The 25029-nt window shown below is 50.7% G+C and overlaps 2 protein-coding genes across 6 annotated transcripts; both read right to left on the reverse strand.

Annotated features, from left to right (window-relative positions):
- Positions 1-15: 15 nt before the first annotated feature.
- GDPD3 (glycerophosphodiester phosphodiesterase domain containing 3) lies at positions 16-5343 on the reverse strand. Of its 3 annotated transcripts, none has more exons than XM_053894339.1 (10): positions 5107-5343; positions 4818-4860; positions 4470-4605; positions 4329-4374; positions 4074-4192; positions 3896-3985; positions 3415-3548; positions 2021-2080; positions 1868-1919; positions 16-213 (listed from the first exon to the last, which is right to left on the reverse strand). In XM_053894339.1, the coding sequence occupies exons 1-10, from the start codon at positions 5243-5245 to the stop codon at positions 76-78; spliced, it is 957 nt and encodes a 318-aa protein (XP_053750314.1). In that variant the 5' UTR covers positions 5246-5343; the 3' UTR covers positions 16-75. The 3 variants fall into 3 exon arrangements, with proteins under 3 accessions (XP_053750314.1, XP_053750316.1, XP_053750315.1); XM_053894340.1 differs by lacking the exon at positions 16-213 and adding an exon at positions 220-585; XM_053894341.1 differs by lacking the exons at positions 1868-1919; positions 2021-2080.
- Positions 5344-5924: 581 nt separating this feature from the next.
- MAPK3 (mitogen-activated protein kinase 3) lies at positions 5925-12154 on the reverse strand. Of its 3 annotated transcripts, XM_053894337.1 has the most exons (9): positions 11967-12154; positions 10738-10920; positions 9068-9257; positions 8769-8885; positions 8370-8484; positions 7869-8000; positions 7592-7701; positions 7344-7498; positions 5925-6523 (listed from the first exon to the last, which is right to left on the reverse strand). In XM_053894337.1, exons 1-8 carry the CDS (start codon positions 12134-12136, stop codon positions 7376-7378), a joined length of 1140 nt encoding a protein of 379 aa, XP_053750312.1. In that variant the 5' UTR covers positions 12137-12154; the 3' UTR covers positions 5925-6523; positions 7344-7375. The 3 variants fall into 3 exon arrangements, with proteins under 3 accessions (XP_053750312.1, XP_053750313.1, XP_053750311.1); XM_053894338.1 differs by lacking the exon at positions 8769-8885; XM_053894336.1 differs by having other exon boundaries at positions 7344-7701.
- Between the last annotated feature and the right edge of the window lie 12875 nt (positions 12155-25029).

Below are 25029 nucleotides of genomic sequence, written 5' to 3' on the forward strand. Positions count from 1 at the left end.
ACACCACCACATGACTGAAAAGAAAATATTTATTGAAGAAGAGAAATAGAGGAGAGGGTGAGGGCCTCCGGGCTGTTAGGAGGCCTGGGCAGCTCCTCCATGGTTGTCCAGGTAGCGCCTCAGGGCTGTGGGGTAATCTGTCATGACGCCACTGGCCCCCAGGCCATAGGCCACTTCAAAATCCGACTCTTCATTAAGGCACCAAAAGACCACCTGCGTGGGGAGGGACGGGCTCATAGTTTCAAACAACTTTACCTGGACTTTCCCCTTGAATCCAGATGGTGGGAGCTCTCCTCCTCTGTGGAGACCTCCCAGCAGCGGGATGCTGGCTGGAGTGGATTGTTAGTCCGGATTTTTGTGCAAACTGGTTATTAAACACAGCCATTATTAAATATTAAATTATATAAACGTGTAATTCAATAAATTACTTTAAAAATGAAGGTAATAAATACTCAAAACTCATCACTTCCTAATGATTTTACTACATTTTACTGTTACCTACGCTCTGGCGGTTGTTCGCATCTGCTGAATGTGTAAGGTGGAAATACTACCCAACTCTGTGCTCAGTGACTTCATGTTGGTGGCCTGAAATCGGACAAGGTGAGAGGATGCACAACCAGGGAAATAAATCGTCTATTGCTCAAATCAGAGCATTTTGTTCCCCCTCCCCTGGAAAGCCGGCTGTGAGATCTCCAGGCCTGCCCGTGTCTGCTGCTGCTCTGTGTCTGTCCTGCCGCCTGAATCCTCTTTCGTGGGCATGGCGGTAGGTAGAGATGGTGTCTGTACCCTGGGCAAGTCACTGGACCTTTGGGTTTCTTAACGTGACAAATGGGAACGATGGGCCAACCTCCAGAGTCGTGGTGAAGGCCCACGGAGTGGAGGCGCTGTGGAGGCGCTAATCTGAAAGAGGTGCGGCCTCCCCATGCCTCACTCACCCCCACCTCCGGGCTGTGGAGTGCTGCCGGCCCGTCAGCCAGCTGGTCCACCCATCCCACTGCTGCTGCCGCAGCCCAGGACCAGTCAGCGACGGCATCTGCCTCCTAAGATTCTCTGCTCCTACCCTGGCGCCCATGATCGCTTGTCCACATCGGTGGCCAGAGTGACCCTTAATCCCAGACTCCACTGGATCAGGTCTCTGCCCTGCTTCAGGCCCTCCAAAGCTTCCCGTCCTCCAGGCTGAAGTCCAGGTTCCTTACTGAGGTTCACAGGCTGCCTGCCTCAGCCTCGGCCGCCTCCTCCGGCTCCCCTCGCCCCACACAGCGGCCTGGTGGAACCTCTCTCAGCTCCTCCTCCTGCCGTGGCCTCTTGCTCCCCGCAGCTTTCCCACAGGCGGAGCCTGCCTGAGATGCTCTCCTTTCCCCCTCCGTGCGAGCCAGCTCCTCATTTCTTCCAGAGGGCCTCCTGTGACCCCACAGACCACAGTGCTGTTTCCTTTCCGTCCACTTGGTGCCTGTGAGTGCCCGTTTCCTTCCTCTGCCCGATTTGACTCCCTGCTCCATCCCTGGTACCACAGTGCCTGGAATGTAGTCCATTCTCAACAAAGGTTTGCTAATTAAATGATCAAAGTGGATGCTCAGGGGAGGGGCCAGGCCGGTTTTTTTTCCCAGCCCCACTCACCCCCTCCTCAGGAATCAGGACAGTAGGTTCAATGCAGCATCATCGCGATAATGGCTACACTTGTCAAGCCATTACTAAGTACCAGTTAAATGTACCATCACCCCCATTTCACAAATCAAGAGACTGAGACTCCGAAGGTGACCTGCCCAGGGGACCCAGTTAGTTGGTAGCAGAGCTGTTCACTGGAACGCTGTGCTAGGCCCACACTGTGAATCACCCACTTGCTGAGGGCGTGGAGGTCAAGCCTCACCTGCACTCCTCGCTGCTCCAGGTGGTGGATCAGACTTTTCCTCATGATTAACCTAGTGGGGAGAGGGTGGCAAAGGCCACGATGAGAGGGGCCTAAGAAGGGCAGTGGCAGGTCTCCACGGGGACACGCCACCCAGCATCCTCACCCCCTCACCATTTGGAAATCACAGCTGCCAGCTGGTTCAGCCCAGAGCAGGAAAATGGGAAGTAGGTCCTGCAGAGAGGTGGAATCATGATCAGCCCCCTGCGTCTCACTCTGTCACAGGAGTGGGGTGGTAGTGACCCCTGACCGGTGTTACCCTGGCGCCTCTAGAAGCCCATATGAAAAAGTCACCTGTTGTTTAGTGAGACTCTTCTATGTGCACATCTGTGCCTCCATACTTTGAGAGTGTGCCCTCCCTCGCTGTTGTACAGAGGAGGAAACTCAGTTTTGGAGAGCTAAAGTGACTTGCCCAAGGTGTCGCAGCAAATCTGTGGTGGGGTCAGGGCCAAGACCAGAACCCAGCTTGATTCTCAAGCTAGATGCACAATCTAAAGGTCCCCTGGTTGGGCCCGACCAGCTTCTTGTGACCAGACAACACTCCAGTGAGTCGGCTACTTGCCCATGATTGGCCCGCTTCAGGGATGACTTTAGAGGCCCTTTACAATGTCCCAGCACAGGTTTTGGGGTCAGACCCAGACAAACCCAGGCCCTGCGCTTCTAGCTGTGTGGCCTTGAGCAAATTACAGAACCTCTCTGAGCCTCAGATTCTCCATGGGTACTGAGGGGGCGGTGTCATGATTCTAGTACCTTCTGGGTTGCCACAGATAAAGCTCTAACCAACCAAAGGATGTGAAAACACTTTGCAAACACTGTATGAGAAGTTCTGTACACAAAGTTCGGTAGTCTAATGATGTCTTTGTAGCAAGAGATTGTGGGGGCTGGCTGAGAGCTTCCCTCAGGATAACATAGGGGAGAAGGAAGCCTAGGAGCTGCCACAGAGTTCTCAGAAAGGGAAGGGAGGGGCCAGGCTTCAGAGCTGGTGAAGTATCCAAATTTCTGATACTTTACCCAGCTGTTACTTTGTTAATCCCACTCTCCCAGCAGGAAAAAACTTGCTTTTCCTTTTGAGAATCAGAGAATACTATAATTGATTGATATCTGTCTCCCAGCCAGACTATAAGCTCACCGAGGGCCTTACTCCACTCACACTGGGTTTATTTACTAGTGTCACTGTGCCCAGAACAGAGGAGACATTCAATAAATACTTGTTGGATGAAATGGATGAATACATGAATACTCTGTCCTGAAACCAATCCACATCAACACACATTTGCATAGAATTTCAAAGGGTTCGAGGAGGAAGCCTCCTGGCTCCTCAGTATTCATGAATGCTCCTGAAAATCCTTCTCTTGAGGGGACCCTGGGGGTATCCTTGAGGGTGGCCAGGGAGCTGGGGACCCCATGTAGTGGGGCTTGAAGTGGGGGGGGGGGGAGTTTATTTGAGGACAAAAGCATCTGGGGGCCTGGGGGAGGATGTAGAAGGCAGGCAGGGACCCTGCAGGTACCTATTGATGATGGTGGGCAGGAAGCAGAAGAAAAACCTCTCCGGGATGGATACAAAGGGCAGCAACCCCAGGTAATAGAGCAGTAACAACCAGATAGCTCCGCCGATGGTGAAGGAGAACGGCATCTCGGGGTTCTGGGAGGCAAGGGGAAGGGAGAAGAGGGTCAGTCTGCTCCCAGCAAAGCAGAAAGGGGAATTGGGCTGCAGGGGAAACAGCGCTGGACATTCAGGAAGGTCCACCACCTGCGGGATCGGAGCTGTATGTCGGCCCAGCGTTCAGGCCTGACCGCACCCTCTGGGTCTCCAGCAGCAATGCCTGTGCTCCCCCTGTCCCCACCCCTCTCCTCTCAGCATCCTACCCTTTGAGACTCTGCTCAGGGCTGGTTCCTCCACAATACCCCACACCTGTCCAGCCTAGGCCCCTGGAGCCTCCAGCGCCTGGGAGAAGGGGCCGCTGGAGCAGGGAGGGAGCAGGGACTCACAGCAGCCCTGCACTTCTTCATGACCGAGCTCTTCTCTGTGGCCCAGATGGTGATTTCATTTCGGTCAAAGTGCCTCACCAGGCCTGCTATCTGGGAGGAGGAGAAGGAAGAGGTGAAGGGGAGTCAGGCCTCTCTCCAGCCCCAGGCCCCTTCCCACCCCGCCCCGCAGCAGCACCACCTTGTTAATGAGCTCTTCATTTTCCTCTTTGACCTCCACGCTCATGGGCATCCGAGGGAACCTCTGGAACACGTCCTCCAGACTCACCATGTGCCGGTCCGACCCACGTGCAAAGCGACCTGGGTGGGTTGTGGCAAGGGGGATCAGACGGAGATGGGCGGGGTGGGAGCCCAGGGGGAGGGGGACGAGTCCCAGAGGAGAAGGGAGGGCAGGAGGTTGAGGCCAGGACCCCACTCGGTGAGGTCACACTCTCACCTGGTGAGAAGTAGACCTCCAGCTCCTCCTTGTAGAGGGGCAGCTCCTGGGGAGAAGAGGGAGCACGTCACCAGGGGGCACGCGTGGAGGCACCGTGGCTCTCTGGGTACAGTGGGGGGGGGGGGCTGGGGCAAGGCCCACCTCAAAGTCCAGGCTGCCCACGTCCCTATTCACGCCTGACTGGCGTGACAGGTTCTTGTCGTGAGATACCACCACCACGCCATCTCGTGTCAACTGGCAGTCAAGCTCCAGGAAGTCTGATCGCTGGGCCAGGGAGCTGTGGGAATGAAGGTCAGTGCGGAGAGGCCCGGGGGAAGGAACAGGGCAAACCACAGTACAGTGGGGAGGTTTAGGGGAGCGTGGGCCAGAGTTCACGGCAGGATGGGCAGGCTGTGCACTGCACACCTCCAGAGGGCCCCGGTCACTCAGACTAGGAAGTGAGTGGCGCCTCCTGGTGTCTCGCAGCTCACAGCTGGCAGGTGCACTCACTTCTCCATGGCCTCCATGGTGTTCTCCAGGAGTTCTCCAGATCCTGTGTGGGGCAGCTGGGTGGGTCCCAGGAGCCTGGCCTCCCTCCTCTCCCCTCACCCCTGCCTCTTCCCCCTTCCACGTCCTGCCCTGCCATCCTGCTCTCCTACCTCAGGCTCTGCCCTCTTCTTGACAGCCCGCCGCTTGGACCTCCCCCACTGCCGTCCACCCTTGCTGGCACCTTGCTGTCCTTACTCCACCCTCAGCAGTCACCATCACCATCCTCCCGCCCAACCGCCACCCAGCGTACCTGCTCGGTGGGCCCCCAGGCGTGGCAGGAAGACTGGAGCCCAGGGTGTGTGCAGCAGGCGAGGCCGGCGCAGGAAGAAGATGGACAGCATGGCATAGCTGCCCAGGGCAGGCAGGGCGTAGGAGAGCAGAGAGCTCATGGTCACGCTGCCTCTCTGGGCTCCCGCTGCCACACGCTCGGCTGCTCCTGATGGACTGTGCTGCCTCTGCTGATTGCCTGGCCAGCGTAGGCTGGCTCCACCGCCTTAGCCACCACACCCCTGGGACCTGCTGAGCCGGCTCTTGGCCTGGGGCCAGGCTGCAGGGCTCAGCCGGGGAGGGGGTACAGGCAGGAGAGGTGCCCGGCAGCTCTGGCTCTCACGCCTCTAGACCCTCCACGGACCCCAGCACCCTTCTCTCCTCGGCCATGCTGGGGAAACAACCCCCACCCCCACCCCAAGCGCTGGGTCTGCTACAAGCTTCCCCCCTCCCATGGGTGCTGGTGGCCGGGGTATACAGCACACCATCCCTTGCCATTTCCAGAGAATCCAGGGGTGTGTAGGCTGTCCCTGAGTCACCCCCGAATCACCCCAGCCAGTGAGATGGGAAGCCATTTGGGAGGGGAGAGGACAGTGACTAAGGGGAAAATTGACCCCACTCTGTCCAGGAGTCTGGCGCTCCTTACACTCCCATCTTCAACCCTGGCCACCCGGGGAGCCAAGGAGCACCAGGACTGGGGAAAGCCACCCCGCTGGGAAGGGGCTGGGCAGGTGAGTCAGTCCTCAAAGTAATGGTTAGGGTAGGGCATCGGCGGATACAGACAGAGCCAGGGCCATCATATACACGATTCTATCTTTATATATTAGATACAGGCACAGGGGTGGGCAGGGGCACCAGGCTCTCCTCGTGCCCCCAGCCCCACTTCTGTTCGCCCACACACACAGGCAGCAGGGGGTGTTAGATGTGGCAGCTTTGGGGGAGGGGGTTTCGGCCTGGGCCCTGCTTCTCAGGGATACTAGCCCTTGAGCCTCAGGAATATTCCTTCGGGGAAAATGGGGGGGGGGGTTTAGTGGGTCAGGGCTTGCCCTGAGTCCCTTACTCAGCGTCCCCCATCCCCTCACTGCCCTTCAGGAGGTCCTGGGACAGCCAGAGCCCTTCCATTCCAGAACTACCAGAGACTGGGATAGCCGGGGTAGACAAAGGCAAGCTGCAGAGGGTAGTTCGCGTGGGGGGCCACCTAAGCCCCTCAGGTCCTGGGAGGGACAGGGGGGTGGGGCGGAGGGAACCTTGGCCTGCCTGAAGCAGGAGGCCAGAGCAAAATCAGGGAAGGTGGCCAGGCCCGCCCTCCGCCCTGACCCGGTCTGCCGGGGGGGTCTGGGCGGGGCACAGTGTCCATTTTCTAACAGTCCAGCAGGGGAGGGGCAGGCAGGAGGCAGGGCCTAAACAGAAAGGCAGGCAGGAAAGGAGCCATTAGCACCCACCAGATGACCTGCCAGAGCCCTGACCTCAAGTCCCCTCAGTTGTTCCTCACGGCTGACTGGGATGTGTCTTGTTTTCCTTGACTGCGAATGAGGATAACATCGGTGCCTATCTCAAGGGACAGCTGGAGGGCTGAATGAGTTAATACGCATAAGCCTCTCGGACCAATGATTAGTGCCCTATGTTTGCTCTCATCATCAGGACTCTCCCCAGGAAACTGAGGCACCGACAGGTGAGGTATCTTGCACAACATCGCACAGCTCTTTCTAAGGGGCAGGGCTGGAATTTGAGCCCAGGTGTGTGTGCCTTCCTTCCATCAAGCTGCGGCTGGCGGGAAAGGTGGAAAGGAGACTCGAGGAAGGAGCCTTGCGTGGGTGGGTGTGCAAACCGCTGACCCGGGCACCAGGTGTGAGGAAGCCTGGCATCTGGGTCAGGCCGGGTGCTGGCTCCTCCCAAAGCAATTACTGCCCCACCTGCCTCTCTGCCCATACCGGGAGAGCCGAACTCTGGCTGTCCCTCCGATGGGAGAGAGGGGCCTGAGGTCCCTGAGGGGGCTGGAGGGTGCAGGGTGTTGCCCAGGGGGGAGACTTTGGGACTAGGGGAAAGGAAGATGGATGTAAAGAACATGTGGCCCCCAGGTCTGTGGCTGGGCAGGCTCTAGCCTTTCTGTGGCCACCATGCACACGCCTCATTGGCGTGAACAAACTTGTGACTGTATGGAGGCGTGCCGGGCGCACTGGCGTAGGCTGAATCTGTGCGTGGGCTGTGGGGAGCACTCACCAGGCCTCAAACTGCAGAGGTGTCTGTCCAGTTTAGGGGGCCTCCAGTGCCCCAGGCTGGAAGCGGGCTGTCTCCTGGAAGATGAGCTCCTTCAGCCGCTCCTTGGGTAGATCATCCAGCTCCATGTCGAAGGTGAAAGGCTCCTCGGCCACTGGCTGGGGTAGTAAAGAAGTCAGGCTCAGGCCGGGCACTGAGGGTCGCCTACCCATCCATCTACCCACCAGCCCTGTTGCTGGTGGCTGGCCCACCTCATCCGTTGGGTCGTAGTACTGCTCCAGGTAGGGGTGAGCCAGTGCTTCCTCCACTGTGATCCGTTTGTTGGGGTTAAAGGTCAACATCCGGTCTAGCAGATCCAGGGCTAGTTAAGGGCAAGAGTCAGGGGTCAAAAGGGAGGCTGGAAGAGTTCCCAGAAGCATTGCTTTGCTTCTCATGCCCAGGTTTCTGTCTACTCAGCCAGGGGCTTGGCTCATGTTCCCTCCTCTGCACTGTGTGTTTATCCCATACCGACCCCCATGTCTCTCTCACCTTTGGCATCTGACTTGGGAAAAAGCTTGGCCCAGGCCACCTTGGTCTTGGAGGGCAGAGACTGTAGGTAGTTTCGGGCCTTCATGTTGATGATACAATTCAAGTCCTCCTGGGATGGGGAGCCCAGGATCCCTGTGGGTAAGGCAGGTGCCTTTTTGAGAGTTCTCCTCTCCCTTCTGGGAACAGAAACTAGAGAAACTAGAGTCCCCCCCATCGAGCTCTAGGCCCTGACAGTTAATCTCTCAGCCAATACTATGGTGATGAAGGGCAAGGGATCTGGATTTGGGCAGTCGTTATGTTCAAATTCTGATGTTAGCACTTCCTAAGTGTGGGGTGTAGCCTTGCTTTTCCCATCTATCGAATGGGGATAGTACCTGTATCTCATCGAAATACTGTGAGATGCTGTAGGGGCTCCACATGTGGTGGTAGCTGGACTATAAAGAAATCTCACCTCCCACTAATCTCCCCCCACCCCCACTCAGCTGGCCAGGCCCCCCTCACCCAGAATGTGGTTGAGCTGGTCCAGGTAGTGCTTGCCAGGGAAGATGGGCCTGTTGGAGAGCATCTCAGCCAGAATGCAGCCCACAGACCAGATGTCGATGGACTTGGTGTAGCCCTGGGGAGGAGGAGAAAGTAGTGGGCTCCTAGGCCAGCTTCAGCAGGGCCCTGCTGTTTGGGCCAAGCCACGACTCCAGTCTAGACTTAATACCAGCCACGGAGGCAGAGGGCACAGGCCTGGAGGAGTTAATGCTCAGCCTCTTTCCAGAGCCTAAGCACCAGAGTCATGTGACTAGGCCTGGGGGCAGACTTCCTGCATCTAGGGGTCATGCCTGGCTCAGAGGTGGCTCTAGGGCTCTCTGGAACCTGGTCCCTTTCCCTCAGGCACGGTGGCCCCTTTACCTTGGAGTTAAGCATGATTTCTGGAGCCCGGTACCAGCGTGTGGCCACATATTCTGTCAGGAAGCCAGTGTGGTCATGCTCAGGATCGGCAATCCGGGCCAGGCCAAAATCACAGATCTGGAAGCCAACCCAGGCTGCTTAGCTCGGTGCCTAAGGCCTCCAAGGCCCAAGCGGTCACCTCACCACGCCTCTGCCCACAATGTTCCCTTTGCTTGCGATGTTCTACTCGAGCGGGCCGGAATGGCCGCCTGGAAGCCCCAGACCCATGGGAAGAAGGGACAGGTACCTAATCCTCTGACCTTAAGGTCGCAGGTGGTGTTGATGAGCAGGTTAGAGGGCTTTAAATCCCGGTGGAGCACGTTGGCTGAGTGGATATACTTGAGGCCCCGCAGGATCTGGTAGAGGAAGTAGCAAATGTGGTCGTTGCTCAGCTGCTGGCTTTTGAGCAACTTGTACAGGTCTGTCTCCATCAGGTCCTGCACAATGTAGCTGAAGATGGCACCGGAGACCCCCCACGTGGGGGCAGCAGGAGACACTTGGTTAAGAAGAACAGGCTCTGGTGACTAGGCTCTACGTCCCCTTCCAGCTAGGACTCGAAAGATCTGCCAGCCCTTATCACGAGCTGGACAAGGCCCAGACTCAGCAGTTGGGCTCGGGCCCCCTGCTGCATCTCAGCTGGGAGCGCTGAGCAGAAGTACTTCAATTCTGTAGCCTCAGTTTCCCTCCTGGGAAAACGGGGATAATAAACTGCAGGAGGCAGGAGAGCTTCACAGTCAAGAGCAACGCTCTGGAGTTGTCCTGCCGGTGTCTGAAACCCCCACGCCACTGCTCATTGGCCTTATGACCTCAACCTGGCTGCACCCCTAATTCCTTATCTGTAAAGTAGGGGAAAGAACGGTTCTTCGGAGAGTAGTTATGAAGATTCAGCGAGATGACCCTCAGGACTGTCTTTTAGAATCAGCCTCAAAAGGGCCTTCTGAAAACATGTGGATCAATCCTGCTGTTTTAAGAGACAAAGAGGCCCAGCAAGACGCAGTGCCTTACTTAAGGTCACACAGCAGGCTGGGGGTGACTGTGGAGGTTTCCTGCCCACAGCTTGTGGTGGGGGCTGCAGACAGTGCAGCGCAAATTCCCACATTTGGGTGGGGAACTGGGACTAACCGGGGGTGGGTTGGGTGGGGAGAGGTGATGGGTGCTATAAGCTGCTAACAACAGCCTGGCAGGAAGTGGACAGCGAGCTAGGAGAGCAATGTGGGGGTGGGGGGGAAGGGCAACAAAGGCAAGGCTGTCCCTCCCTGGGCAAAGTGCAAGTCCACAGGTGACTGGGGTGAGGCTCTGAGCAGGAAGTCCCAGAGAAAGAAGGACAGTTCTCCTCTGGGGGAGGGTAGGAGGCAGCAAGGGTAGCACTTGATGTTAGGCTTTCTGAGGCTCAGTTTCCTCATCTTTGAAATGGAGCTGATGACCCATCTCATACAGCAGTTGGAAGGTAGAATAAGAGATGTCAAAGTACTGGGTATGCACTGCACTTGACTCATAGTAGGCCCTCAAAAAAGGGGCAGTTCTCTTCCTTCCTGCCTTCCTTCCCGTCTGAGGACCCAGAGAGAAAAGAATCATCATCTGTTAAACAAGAACTGACTGTGGGCAGAGGCCGGATCACGTCACAGAACTGCAGATGTCAAAAGACAAAGCTCCCATAGAGCCCAGCCCTCCCCACCCTCCCCTCCAAATGAGGCAGAGCAGGGAGAACAGACTTGCCCAAGGCCACACAGCCTGTCTGCGGCAGGCCAGGATCCACCTTGGGCCTCCCAGTCGTCTTACACTCTGTGGCCTCTTTTCTGCTGGAAAGTTTCATTTACTGGGTTTGTTTCGGAGTGTGGCAGGGAAGAAGGAAACAGAAAGAAAGCCAACGTTCTCCCGGCCCAGCTCTGAGGCCATGCCTGGCCAGCCATCTGGCCAAGGTGAAGGATACACATCCCTCATGGCTTCCAGGGTGGGCGCCCGCAGAATGTCCCGGATGCCAATGACGTTCTCATGGCGGAAGCGCAGCAGGATCTGGATCTCCCGCAGCGTGCGCTGGCAGTAGGTCTGATGCTCGAAGGGGCTGATTTTCTTGATGGCCACGCGAGTCTTGCGCACGTGGTCATAAGCTGAGCTGAGGGGGCCAGAGAGATGTGGTCGGTGTGGCCTTACATCGGGGGAGTCCAGGCCTGGGGGCCCCACCCAGGCCTGAGCAGGGAGGGGAGGGAGCAAGAGAGGATTCTGGCCAAGTCATAAACAATGCTGGTTCCTTCCTGCTGTGAAGGCCTGGGATCTCCAGGGAGAAAGCTGGGGACCAGCCAGGCAGCCCTTCAGTGACTTCACAAACAGAGGAAGAGACTGGCCGCTCACTGACTTCCCCTTGCCTCAATCCTGTCCATTCTAGTTGCCCTGACCTCTCATCCTCCCCTATCCAGGATGGGCTCCCTCAACCCAAGACAGGTCCAGGGGGTGGGACATGAGTGGAGGATGTACAGTGAGGCACACACAGCGAGAAGGAGGGAGTCACAGGAGAGACCAGAAAGAAGGGCTGAGACAGACACGGGTGTTAGGGCGAGGCACCTGGGCAGGAGAGCTCTTCCCAGATGAACAAAGGCCCAGAGCACACAGTGGGGATGAGGGAGCTCACAGATCCCTCCTAAAAGTTGCAAGCGGGCACTCCTGGACCCCTCATGGCTCACTGGGCCCCTGGCCCCAGGCCCAAAGGCCTGCCCCACCCTGTCCAGCCCTGAGCTCCGCTCTTCTCTCCCAAACTCTTTGGCAGGCCTTACTGGGAGAATCCAAGGCATCCTCTCCCCAAAGTAGGGTCCTTCGCTCGCTCTTCGCTGACGATATCACCTCCCCAAGAATACTTAGTTTCTCCGCCTCTCCCCGAGTCCGTAGGGTCCCCGAGGGCCCCACAGCTCCCCCACGTACACTCAGATGCCCCTCCCCTCACAACGGAATGGGCGCTTCTGCGGCCTCCAAGCCCCCTCCCATTAGAACGTACGCAGCGCCGCTCCCCCAGAAAGCAGCCCAAGGCCCCCTCCGTGGGACTCCCCCCCAGCCTCCCGAAGCCCCCGCCTCCTCAGGACCCTGGGAGTCTCCCCGGCCCGGAAGGCCCTCGGCATCCCTCCCGGTCCCCCATCCTCAGGAGCCCCCTCCCCCGGAACGCCCCCTCACCTGACCATGCCGTACGCGCCCTCGCCGATGTACTGCAGCTGCGTGTAGCGCGGGCCCACGTCGAACGGCTGCCCCTTCACTACCTCCACCTCCCCCGAGACCCCCGGGCCGACCCCATCAGCTCCCCCGGGCTCCCCGCCCCCGCCCCCCTGAGCCGCCGCCGCCGCCATCTCCACTCCTCCCCTCCCGCCGGCCCGCCCGCCTCCCCCCGGCGGCCCCGCCCGAGGCCCCGCCCCTTCCCGCCCGCCCTGCCACCCGCGGAGCCGCGCGCACCAGGCCCCGCCCCCGCGCGCCCCCGCGCCCGCCACGTGACCTGCGCCCGAGCGCGCCCGGCTCACCCCCTGCTCCGCGTTGGTCCAGCGACCCCAGCCGCTCCGGCTGCTCCAGGCAGTCTAGGGGCTCCCGGGGGCCGTCCGGGCACGGTCCGAGGCCTCCCGTCGAACGCGGAGCAGCCGGCAGGTCCGCCCGGTGGCCTTCCCCAGAGCCACCCTGCGAGTGTACGCGGGCCCGGGGACCGGGACAGAGTCGCCTGGCCCTGCCAGCTCTGCTGCAGCCTGGGGCTCGAGATGGAACCTTAAGGGAACCCTCCCCAGAGCTCTGGAGGGTGGCCTCCCCGAGCCAGGCTTCTTCACGGATGTGGCCTGCCTTTCACAGACGAGGTCATTGAATGACGCCTGAGCCGGGTCTGGTCACTGGGAGTCAGTCAGACGACTGACAGCTGGAGAACCCAGGGGCCCAGGCTCCCAGCCTGACGGCGTACTGACCGAGGCCTGCGGGAGTGGGCTAGGAACTTGGCCTCTCCCAGCAACCGGCCAGTGCCGGAAGTGAGGACAGATAACCTCAGCCCACCTTTACGTGGAACTGCCGCGCAGAAAGTCACAAAAGCTGCATGCGGTGTTGATTAGGTTTGGTTAAAACACACTATCGGGCTTTTCCCCAAAACAGCAAAAGAGATAAGCTTTGTTGTCGTTGGACTTGACAAAACCGGGATCCTGTCAAGATCATCAGCTTTTGATTTGGTACCAGACTTTGTAGTTTGCACCATACTTTGACCACTTGAGTTTCTTCCACAGGACAACCCCACACTATAGGTGTCCACCGAGTTTCTTAGCTGGATGAGCAGGGACCACTTCTGCCTTGCTCTTTACTGCCCCTCCCTTGCGGGGCACTCAGATATTCAAAGCTTTTTGACCGGATGAATCAAATTTTACAGATGGGGAATCTGAGTTGGGGAGTTGAGACTCAAAATGGTATCTTCTGACGCAGAAGCAGAGGCTCTTTTTTATTCCTTCCTATCTCCCGGAATCATAGACTTAAAACCAAAGAAAGGACCACCATGTCCACCCCCCTCACTTCACAGAAAAGATGTGAGCTGAAACTTCACCAAACACATCTCTCAGGCCTCAGAAAGTAATCACGTTGGGTTTTTTTTAATCCCTTAGAAGCTGGGAGTAGATCCTTACATGCATTACAGATCAAGAAACCAAATGGAACAGTAATTATGCTTCTGAAATGGCTCATAATTAGATCTACAGCCAGGCACTGTAGTGCAGATTAATGAGACTCAGTTGCTGGTTCCCAATAGCCCAGGAGTCGGTGAAGGTTTAAGAGATGCTAATTAGATCAATGTTTGGGGGAGGTTTTTGTTTTTTTGTTTTTTAGTTATACATTTGATAAGCTATTGCATAGCACTGTGTGCAAAGCTCTGAGCTAGGCACTGTGGTTGATGAAAGGTTACTATATAGCTGTGAATTCGTGGTTAAGAGCAAGAGCTCTCTGGATTTCCTGGGCTAGAATCCCGTCCTGACTCGCTGTGTGATCCTGGGCAGATTACTCCCTGGCCTCTCTACCCAAAGAGTTCCTAATCTATTGAAGAGAAAAGGTGCACATACATAAATCAATGAAATACAAGATAGATGGATATATAATATATGGTGTGGGAGCTCAACGGTGGGAGAGATCACTCTTTTCTAGAGAAGTAAGAAGGGAGTTAAGAGGGAGGTACATTTACATTCCTGAAAAAGAAGTATGGTTTCAGAAGGTCAGGATAGAGGGAAGGCGTCAAGAAGGAGCTGCATGTGCCCCGACATATAGGCAGGAGCTGATTTGCCCAGTGTGGCCGCAGTATAAAGGACTGAAGGGAGTTCAGGCTGGAGAGGTAGGTTGGGGCCAGACTGAGGAAGGCTTTGGATTCAGGCAGGGAGTTTGGATGTTACTCAGTAAGCAGTAAAAGCCTTTGAGGGACTTTTGCCAGATCATTTTGCAACTGTGGGAGAATATAATGACTCAGAGAAAACACCATGGAGTTCAGCGTGGAGCCAGGTTTCCTGAGTGGGACTGGCTTTCCGGGCAGAGGAAAGGCTGGTGCATCGGGAGGGGTGTCTGCCCCATCAAGCGGTATCTGAGAGTGTCTTTTAAAGGAGGGTGACTGAAATCCCCCTCTAGTGGCCGAGGTTGGTACTTGCTTGGGATTTCTTGGTCTATTTCATAGATTGGTATCTGACTAATAAAGACTGAACAGCTATTCTGCTCCAGGCACTTTAATGTACTTTATCTTCCGTCCTCCTCACAGAAGCCACATGAAGCAGATACTCTGAACATTTAACAGGAACACAAACCCAGAAGCTTACTGAACTACTGATCTGGAAGGAGCTTTAGGAATAATTTTCTCCATCATTACCTCACAGCTCACTGCACTGTTAGAGGTTTTCTAACGACTGCCACATATATGGCTAAGTTCTAGCCTCTGAATCTACCCAGACCAGGTCTTTTTTTTAAAAGTTTATTTATTTATTTTGAGAGAGTGAGAGAGTGCAAGCTGGGGAGAGGGACAGAGAGAGAGAGGGAGACTGAGGATCCGAAGAGGACTCTGCATTGACAGCAGAGAGCCCGATGTGGGGCTCAGACTCATGAACCATAAGATCATGACCTGAGCTAAACCGAGAGTTAGAAACTTAACCGAATGAGCCACCCGGCGCCCCGACCCAGATTAAATGTTAAACCAGTCCTTATTTGTGTTGTTAAGGTCCCAAAAGAGGCCAGTGGGTAATTTGCAAGGGAGTAACATTTGAAGAGCTTTATTGAACATTAATTAACGAGGGAGTAACATCTGAAGAGCACCAGTGAATGTTCCCATTTCTAACAACTCAACCAGTCAGCACAATCCAAGAAGGCAGCCAATGTTCAGGAATAGGAGTGAAAACACATTTAATAATTTATGAAGATTTAAGAACTAGGGTTTTTTTTTAACCCCCAAAACCTCTGATAGAGTTTTCTTGTTTGTTTCGACACTTCTTCATATCTCCGAGATGAACTGTACTCAAACATCCCTCCTCTGGCATAAGCATTCTGCAGATGATTATCCCTTCTCTGAAATCTTTGTGGTCAGCACTGCCTGCCCCACTGGGCTCCTTCCTCGACAGTGTCACCCTTGGTCACATTATACTCCTGTGAACTTTCTCCTTTATGGAAACGTCTGTCCTTGGCATCGTCTTTGCCCTTAATCCCAGTTGCAAAGTTTCAGCGTTTGCTGGACGGCTTCACCTGGAGGCTTGCTGGTACTTAAAATTCAGCACATCCTGTGAAATGTGCCCTTTCTACTTCAAACCTGCTTGTCTTCCAGATTGTGCTTGTGCCAGTGAGTAGGGCCACAATGCTCTCAGCGTTGAACCCAGATATTGTCTCCTTTTTCCACTCCTCTCCGTATCCAGCCAAGTCCTTGCCAATGTATTACCATCGGCGTTCCCAAGGCCATCGCCTCTGTTGATCAAACCCAAATTTCATATTTTAATTTTTTTACTTTTTAACTTTTTAGATGTTTTCAGAACTTACCAAAAAGCTGCAAAAATAGTTCGAAGAATTTCCGCATACCCTTCATCAACGCTCTGCAAATGTTAAGAGTGTCAATAAACACAATACGATTATTTTTTTAACACAATCCAATTATTAAAATCAAGACATTAACATCAGTAGAGTTAACCTATAGATTTATTTTTTTTTTTCAGATTTTGCCAATTGTCCCACTAACCTCCGTTTTCTGGCTCAGGATCCAATTTAGGATCACATGTTGCATTTAGTTGTTATGACTCCTTCATTTCCTTTAATCTAACAGTTCCTTAGCCTTTTGTTTTGTTTCACGTTTATCTATTTATTGTGGGGGAGAGAAAGTGTGAGCGGAGGAGGAGCAGAGAGAGAGAGAATCCTAAGCAGGTTCCAAACTGTCAGTACAGAGCCTGACGCAGGGCTTGAACTCATGAACCTCGAGATCATGACCTGAGCTGAAATCAAGAGTGGGAAGCTTAACTGACTGAGCCACCCGGGCGCTTCCGGTTCCTTAGTCTTTACTACTGTATTGTCCTATTACTATTGTATTGACTTAGTCTCCTCTCTTCAGCCCTTATAAGGTTTGTATCAAGCAGGAATCTTCCATGCTTTTTTTTTTTTTTTTTTAAGTTTACTTATTTATATTTGAAAGAGTGAGGGGCACCTGGGTGGCTCAGTCGATTAAGCGTCTGACTTCGGCTCAGGTCATGATCTCACGGTTGGTGGGTTCGAGCCCTGCGTTGGGCTCTGGGCTGACAGCTCAGAGCCCAGAGCCGGCTTCGGATTCTGTGTCACCCTCTCTCCCTGCCCCTCCCCCACTCTCACTTTGTCTCACTCTGTCTCTCAAAAATAAATAAATGTAATAAAAAAATAAACAAACGTAATAAAAAATTTGAAAAGAAAAGAAAGAGTGGGCATGGTGGGGGAGAGGAAGAAAGAATCCCAAGCAGACTCTGCACTGTCAGCACAGAACCCAACTCGGAGCTTGAACCCATGAACCATAAGATCATGACCTGAGCCAAAATCAAGACTTAGAGGCTTAACTGACCGAGCCACCCAGGCACCCCATGCAGGAATCTTTCAGTAACAAGAGGTCAAAGACCCAGCTCAAACCAACTTAAACAAGAGAGGGAATTTATTAGCTTACTGAAAAGTTTAAAGGTAGATATTAAGGTGCATTTGGCTCAGGGACTCAATATCATTCAGATTTGGGTCCCAGCCCTAAGCTCTGCTTTCTTCTGAATTGATTCCTGTCTCAGGTGGTTCCTCTCATGGCATCAAGAATGCCAGCAGTTCTAGATTTATGTCTGATTTTTTCCCCCGGTAACTCCAGCAGAGGGAAAAGGTGACCTCTCTCTGTCTCCTTGTACCAAAAACTTCAGATTTGACTCCCATTGGTTATTGGTTCTGCTTGGAGCCTGTACAAATCCCTGAACCAAGGGGTGCCTGGGTGGCTCAGTCAGTTAAGCCTCCGACTTCAGCTCAGGTCATCATCTTATGGTTTGTGGGTTTGAGCCCCATGTTGGGCTCTGTGCTGACAACTTGGGGCCTGGAGCCTACTTCTGATTCTGTGTCTCCCTCTCTCTGCCCCTCCCCTGCTCATGCTCTGTCTCTCAAAAATAAATAAATGTTAAAAAAAAAAAAAATCCCTGAACCAATCAGTGTGGAACTGAGGGTTTAGCTATCTCTACTTGTGTCACCTGAACTAGCTGGGGAAGGGATGGGTTTCCCACAGCAAATTGGGGTCCTAGGGGTGCCTGGGTGGCTCAGTCGGTTAAGCGTCCAACTTTGGCTCAGGTCATGATCTCGCGGTCCGTGGGTTCGAGCCCCGTGTCGGGCTCTGTGCTGACAGCTCAGCGCCTGGAGCCTGCTTCGGATTCTGTGTCTCCTTCTCTCTCTGCCCCTCTCCTGCTCATGCTCCCTCTCTCTCTCCCTCAATAATAAACGTTTAAAAAAATTTAAAAAAAAAAAGAAAATTGGGGCCCTAGCCCCAGACAGTGTTGACCAGGCAGGACAGCAGTGTTCATTACAATGTTCCTCATTAGAAATTCTTAATTCCTCCCATTAACTACCAAATAATGTCCAAATTCCTTTACCAACATCCCAGGCTCTACTTACTTTGATCCAAATCTATTTTTCTGGGCTCACTTCCTAGATGAACCTTTTGCTCTGGCCAAACCGGACTTCTCACTGGCATACATCCCTGCTTCTGTACCTCTGCTCATGCTGCTATTTTGGATTCTCCTTAGGTGGCATGGGTTTGTCGGTAAAAGGAATCCTTTCCAGTTCCAGAATTAGCTCAAATACCACCCTTTTATGAGATGCTGCACCTACCACACCTGTACGTGCTGTATCTATCCTTCTTATGTCTTGGGGCAAACGTCAACTTTGCATTCTATTTCCTTATGTACTCACCCTGCCCTCCCTACTAAGTTGTAAAACTTCCAGAAGGCCACAATGCTAGTGTCCCTATTTTTATTTTTACATTTTTACATTAAACAAATTTTTTTAATGTTTATTTATTTTTGAGAGAGAGAGATAGTGGTGGTGGAGGAGGGACAGAGAGAGAGAGGGAGACACAGAAGCCAAAGCAGGCTCCGGGCTCTGAGCTGTCAGCACAGAGCCCCGCGCAGGGCTCGAACCCACCAGCCATGAGACCATGACCCGAGCCGAAGTCTGACACCTAACCGACTGAGCCACCCAGGCACCCCTGGTGTCTTTATTTTTAAACTCTCTCTAGTATCAAGTAGTGTTTTGTACTCAACTGATATTTGTTGGATGAGGGACCTGAATATTTATGGTGAATATTAAACCTTTCATCAGCTGGGATAGCGCTTTTCTGGATGAGTGCAGGGTTGACTCTGTTCCTGTTAAAATGCAGCATCCAAAATAGAATACCATTTTCTATATGTAGCCTGACCAGTGGGAGTGCGGTAGGAGTATTGCTTCCCTTGCATTGGACCAATATTTTATCTACCTCCACACAGTGACTCTCCCTGAACCCCCAGTCTGAAATATATGCTGTTTATAAGCCTCCCTCACGGTGTTCTTTTCTTGCGTGGAACTTACCACAATTTGTTCCTGCCGATCCCTTTGCGAGGTGACGGAGGGCAATGATGGTAAGTGTGGGGGCTGCAAGGTTCCTTTTCTTCCTGCTTCTGCGAATTTACTTCCCAGAACTGCGGAGAAATGAGGTTAGCTCCAGAAGCTTGAATTCTATTATTTCAACACACTTTTATTGAGTTCCTTTGTGCCAGGGGGCAATGGCTACATTGGAGGGGGAACCTGCGTGCCTCCCGAGGGGCTCGCACGAACCTTGTGAGGTAGATGTTGACCTTTTGCTCAAGACCACACATGTGATAAGTGTCAGGCCTGGGACTCAAACCCGTGTCCCTCTGACTCCAGGATGGAGGCTTCAAATGGTGGCCCAAGGCCATATTCAGCTCGCAAATGCATATTGTGTGGCCCATGTCATTTTGCTTTCCTTTAATCTGAACCAAAGCAAGGAGCGCCTGGGTGGCTCAGTCAGTTAGGCATCCGACTCTGGGTTTCAGCTCAGGTCGTGATCTTACGGTTCGTGAGTTCGAGCCCCACGGTGGGCTCTCTGCCTCTCCTCAACTCATGCTGTCTCTGTCTCTCTTAAATAAATGAGACAAAACAAACCCAAAAAGTCCTGAAAAGCAAAACAAAAACACACATTCTGGAATCAGACTGCCTGAGTTTGAACCCGCTCACCACATAGTGGTTTAACGTCTTCCTCAGTTTTGTCACCTGGAAAAGAGGATACAGTACTTACTTCATAGGGATGCTGAGACTGAAACACTTTTACGTATGAACTTTTTGAAACTTTAGTTTTATCAAATGCAAATTTGGGATGATCAAATTGATGCTGTCTACTTCACAAAGTTGGGAGGTACAGTAATAATATTTTGGACATATTCGAATATGCAGATCTCCAAACCGCAAAGGATATACCCATGTTACATGTCTCTGTGCCCCCTCATGGGATTCTCTCTCTCCATCTCTCTTAGGGTTGCTTTTTGCATGATCTTTTTCCATTCAGTTACTTTCAACTTATTTGTATCTTTCTTTTTTATTTGTTTTTTGTTTGTTTGTTTTAGAGAGAGAGAGGGCACAAGTTAGTGAGGGACAGAGAGAGGGAGAGGAAGAGAGAATCCCACGAGGGGCAGAGAGAGAGAGAGAGAGAGAGAAGCAGGGCTCACCTGAAGCGGGGCTTGAGCTCACCCAATGTGGGACTGGAACTCTCGAGAGATCATGACCTGAGTCAGAGTCCCCCAGGTGCCCTCAACCTATTTGTATCTTTGAATCTAAATTTCCTTTATTGTTTTATTTTGCATTGAGTACATATTGTCATACATCATTTTTTTCTATAATTTTTTTTACTGATTTTTTATTTATTTTCCTAATGGTTGCTTTAGGGCTTACCATATGCGTATTAACTAATCAGAATCTACTTTGAATTTATGCTAACTTAATTCCATGGGGATATAGAATGTTACTCCTATGTCACTCTATCCCCCCTTACCATTTTTATGCTGTTAGTGTTAACACATATCACTACATGTTTCAAACCTGACAATACATTGTTATACATTTTTATCATTTTATGTCATTTAAAAAGCTGAGAAAAGAAAGAACAAGTATATATTTAGCATTTCCTTTCTTTTTTTTTTTTTTCTTTTAAGTAGGCTTCAACACCCAGCAGGAAGCTCAATACGGGGCTTGAACTCACGACCCTGTGATCAAGACCTGAGCTGTGGTCAGAAGAAAGGTGCTTAACCAACTGAGCCACCCAGGCACCATTTATTTAGAATTCCTTATATTTATTCCACCATTTCTGGTTCTCTTAGTTTGTTTCTGTGGGTTCGGGTTACCATCTGGCATAATTTACTTACACCAATACAACTTTCATCCCACCCACCTTCTTTGAGATGTTGTTGGCAAATATATTTTTACGTGTTTTTATATATACATTTGTATATGTTATAGACCCAACAACACAATTATACGCATATTGTTTTATACTATTGCTTTTAAAATCATTTAAGAGAAGAAAACAAAAATATGCATTCATACTGACATAATGACATAATCACCTTAATTGGTACTTTTGTTTTTTTATGTGTGGATTTGAATTTCTGTCTGGGTTTACTTGCATTCAGCCTGATATATTTCTTAGTATTTCTTGTAAGGCAGGTCTGCTAACAAATTTTCTCAGCTTCGTTTATCTGATAATATCATAATTTTTATAAAAGTTTTAAAAGTTTTTTATTTATTTTGAGAGAGAGAGAGAGAGAGCAAGTAGGGGAGAGGCAGAGAGATAGAATCCAGGGCAGGCTCCACACTGTCAGTGCAGAGCCAAATGCAGGGCTTGAACTCATGAACCATGAGACCATGACCTGAGCCAAAGTCAGATGCTTAACCTATAGAGCCACCCATTTTACCTTCATTTGTGAAAGATAGTTTTGCTGGATATAAGATTTATTGGTTGATTTTTTTTCTTTCAGTACAGTTGATCCTTATTATTCACAGATTCTCTATTTGCAAATTTGCTTACTTACTAAATTTTATTGTGCGTGCTCCCAGCTGAGGTTGAACAGAGTGATGCTCTGCCCTCTTATTTCAGCTCTTATAATAAACAAGTGTCCTTGTCGTGGTCTAGTTAGTGCCATGATTTTGCATTTCTGTGCATTTTATTGGTGTATTCACTGTTTAAATAGTTCCCAAAAATAGTGCTGAAGTGCTGTCCAATGTTCCTATATGCAAGAAGGCCATAATGTGCCTTAGGAGAAAAATACATGTGCTAGAGGAGGTTCATTCAGGCATGAATTATAGTGCGGTTGGCCATGAGTTTAACGTTAGTGAATGAATAATATATATTAAATAAGGTGTCTTTAAGCAGAAACACACATAAAACAAGGTTATACAAACTTTGAAAAACATGAGTTTGAACTACACAAGTCCATTTGCACATGGAATTTTTTTTCAATAAATAGATTGGAAAATTTTTTGAAGATTGAAATTTACAATTTAAGAAAACTTGTAGATGTCCAGCTTTAGCTGAGGTCATGATCTTGCATTCATGGGTTTGAGCCCCGTGTTGGGCTCTGTGCTGACAGCTCAGAGCCTGGATCCTGCTTCAGATTCTGTGTCTCCTTCTGTATCTTCAGATTCTGTGTCTCTGCCCCTCCCCTGCTAGTGCTCTGTCTCTCTTGGTCTCTCAAAAAAATAAAATAAATGTTAAAAAAATTAAAAAATAAAAACACATAGATAAACCATGTAGCCTAGAAATGCCAAAAAAATTAAGAAAAAGTTAGGTATTGTAAGAATATAATATAATACATGTAACATATAAAATATGTGTTATTTATATTATAGGTAAAGCATCTGGTCAACAGTAGGCTTCCCAGTAGTTAAGTTTTGGGGGAGTCAAAAGTTATACATAGATTTTTTACTATATGGGAGATTGGCATCCCAACATCTGTGCTGTTCAAGGGTCAACCTTATATTGATCAGTTGACAAAAATATTGTGACCAGAGGCTGGCATGAACTTAACCTTGTATTTCCTCCTAGGAACAGTGATTTAGTATTTGCTAACTCAGTGTTTGCAGTGACTTTATAGAATATAACTACCATGAACAATGGGACTCAACTGTACTTTGAATATGTCATCCCACTGCCTCTGGCCTCCGTCATTTTGGATAAGAAGTCAGTTGTTAATCTTATTGTAGATGCTTTGCATGTGATGATTTTTTTTTTTCTCTTAATGTTTCCAAGACTTTCTCTTTGTCTTTCAGTACTCTTACTGTAATGTTTCTGAGTGTGGATCTCTTTGTACTTATCCTACTCGGAGTTCATTGAGCTTCATATTTTAGCAAATTTGGAAAGTGTTTAACCAAGTTTTCTTCAACTTTTTTTCTATTCTTTTCTCCTGTCCTCTGGTACTCTTATTACATCTATGCTGGTATTCTTTTTTCTTTCTGATGTTTATTTATGTATCTTGAGACAGAGAGAGAGAGAGAGAGAGAGAGAGAGGGAGAGAGAGCACACATGCAGGGGAGGGGCTGAGACAGAGAGAGAGGGAGAGAGAGAATCCCAAGCAGGCTCTGAGCTGCCAGCATGGAGCCCAACACAGGGCTCAATCTCACAAACTGGAAATCACTACTTGAACCGAAATCAAGAGTTGTATGCTCAACCAACTGAGCCACCCAGGCTCCCCTATATTGGTATTTTGAAGATGTCTCACTTTTCTCTGAGACTCCATTCATTTTTCTTCATTTCATTTTCTCTCTGTTCTCTGGATTCCATAATCTCTATCTATTTATCTTCAAGTCTTCTGATTCTTCTGCCAGTCCAGACCTACTGTTGAGTAATGAATTTTTCCTTTTGATTAGTGTACTTTTCAAATCCAGAATTTTTATTGTTAAAAAATAATACTTTCTACCTCTTTATTGATATTCTCTATTTGATGAGACATTGTCGCCACGCCTTCCTTTGTTTCTTTAAGCATGGCTTTCTTTAGTTCTTTGAACATTGTTAGAAGGGCTACACTGAAGTCTGTTAAATCTGACATTTGGTTCCTCTCTCACGCAGTGTCTGTAACCTGATCTTTTGCTTGTGTATGGGTCACGCTTTTCTCTTTCTTTGCATGTCTCATAATTTTTGTTGAAAACTGGACATTTTAGGTAGTATATCGTAGCAACTCTGGATACTGATTCCCTTCTCCCTGCCTGGGTATTTTTGTTGTTGTTTGCTTGTTTGTTTATTCTCTGACTTGACTCCACTATTTTGGTTAGGTGTATTCCCCCCCAGTGGGAAACATTTGGTTTTGCTTCTCAGAGGGCATAGCCTTGGGCAAGTGCGCAGTCACTTTGGGATGATAGTAATTGTAGCAGGCTCTCTTTGATGGTGTCTTTCCCTGACTTCTCTGTTAAGCTGTCCTCTTCATGTGGTATCACACACTAACAGTTAGGCTCCACTAATTACTGACTGATGGCTCTATTGTTTGTGACAGTGCCCTGGGGCATATATTACATAGCATTCTGACCCAATTAAATTGGGGAGGGGTAAATTTGAGGCTGGTCTTTGAAGTTTGTCCTGACCTCAGGAGGGCTTTTCTTAGCAGTCTTTTTCCCAGGTTCTCTCTGGAGATTAAATAGCCTATGGTTTAGCCTAGTGGGGAGCTATTGGCTTGGTTTTGTTTTTGAGAGTGCCCTTAGGCTTGAACTTTCACATACCTTGTCTCAAATAAAGTCAGTTCCTTTGTAGAAAGTCTCATGTGTCTTTTCTTATGGACTTCCTGGCCCCTGGGCAACGTCTCTGAGGTACTACTCTGGGCACCTGGTAGAGCAGTAGCCTCTGGGCCTCTTGGCTTGCTTCTGCCAGCATGAGATCCCTGCTCTGCGAGAAAGCAGGCATGAGGGCAGTCAGAACCTGATATTTTTTAGACTGTCACACCTGGGACAGAACCTCCATCCTATGAATAGAGGCTGGATAAAGGAAGGAAGCCCCTTACCTCTCTGCCACACTCACTGGAAGTTGAACTTAGTTAGCTTGGAGTAGGAGGGGATGAGAAATGCTGAAAGCTTTCTCCTCCTTGTGAGATATGATAAGACTTGATTGGGAGCTTACGGGAGAGGGAACTGTATCTTTTTTTTTTAAGATTTAATTTTTTTAATGTTTGTTTATTTTTGACAGAGAGAGAGAGACAGAGCATGAGTGGGGGAGGGGCAGAAAGAAAGGGAGACACAGAATCCGAAGCAGGCTCCAGGCTCTGAGCTGTCAGCACAGAGCCCAACGCGGGGCTAGAACTCACAGACCGCAAGATCATGACCGAGCCGAAGTCGGAAGCTCAACTGACTGAGCCACCCAGGCGCCTCTTTTTGGAGATTTGAAAGTAATCTCTACACCCAATGTGTACGACCCTGAGATCAAGAGTCACATACTCCACTAACTGAAACTGCCAGGCACTCTGGGAATCTCTTTTTGACTACACGGACTCAAAATGAAGTTTCCTTCGAGCTGAGTTGGGGAGAGAGGGTGAGAAGCAGGGAGGGAATTGGTTGTGGCTCCTATGCCACAGACTCTCCCTATTCTTACTAAGTTGTAGGAGGTTTCCTTAAATAAATGGGTCTTAATTGGCTATATGTCATTAGGACAATTTCCAGAGATTTTAATTTAATTTAATTTAATTTTAATTTTAACCAGCTTTGTTTGTTT

The sequence above is a fragment of the Panthera pardus genome, unplaced genomic scaffold, assembly GCF_024362965.1.
Source record: "Panthera pardus isolate Hobbes unplaced genomic scaffold, ASM2436296v1 HiC_scaffold_5, whole genome shotgun sequence".
Classification (NCBI taxonomy): domain Eukaryota; kingdom Metazoa; phylum Chordata; class Mammalia; order Carnivora; family Felidae; genus Panthera; species Panthera pardus.

Bases quoted from the DNA above. Each gene is read 5' to 3' on its own strand.
- GDPD3 (XM_053894339.1), bottom strand. From the start codon at position 5,245: ATGAGCTCTCTGCTCTCCTACGCCCTGCCTGCCCTGGGCAGCTATGCC. The intron at 3,986-4,073 runs GTGGTGCTGCTG...TCCTCCTCCCAG, and splicing joins ATGAAGAGCTCATTAACAAG to ATAGCAGGCCTGGTGAGGCA. The intron at 2,081-3,414 runs GTACCTGCAGGG...ACCTCTCTGCAG, and splicing joins CTGCCCACCATCATCAATAG to GACCTACTTCCCATTTTCCT.
- MAPK3 (XM_053894336.1), bottom strand. From the start codon at position 12,136: ATGGCGGCGGCGGCGGCTCAGGGGGGCGGGGGCGGGGAGCCCGGGGGA. The intron at 10,921-11,966 runs GTGAGGGGGCGT...TGGCCCCCTCAG, and splicing joins GGCGCGTACGGCATGGTCAG to CTCAGCTTATGACCACGTGC. The intron at 8,001-8,369 runs GTGAGGGGGGCC...CCTTACCCACAG, and splicing joins CCAGCTCAACCACATTCTGG to GGATCCTGGGCTCCCCATCC.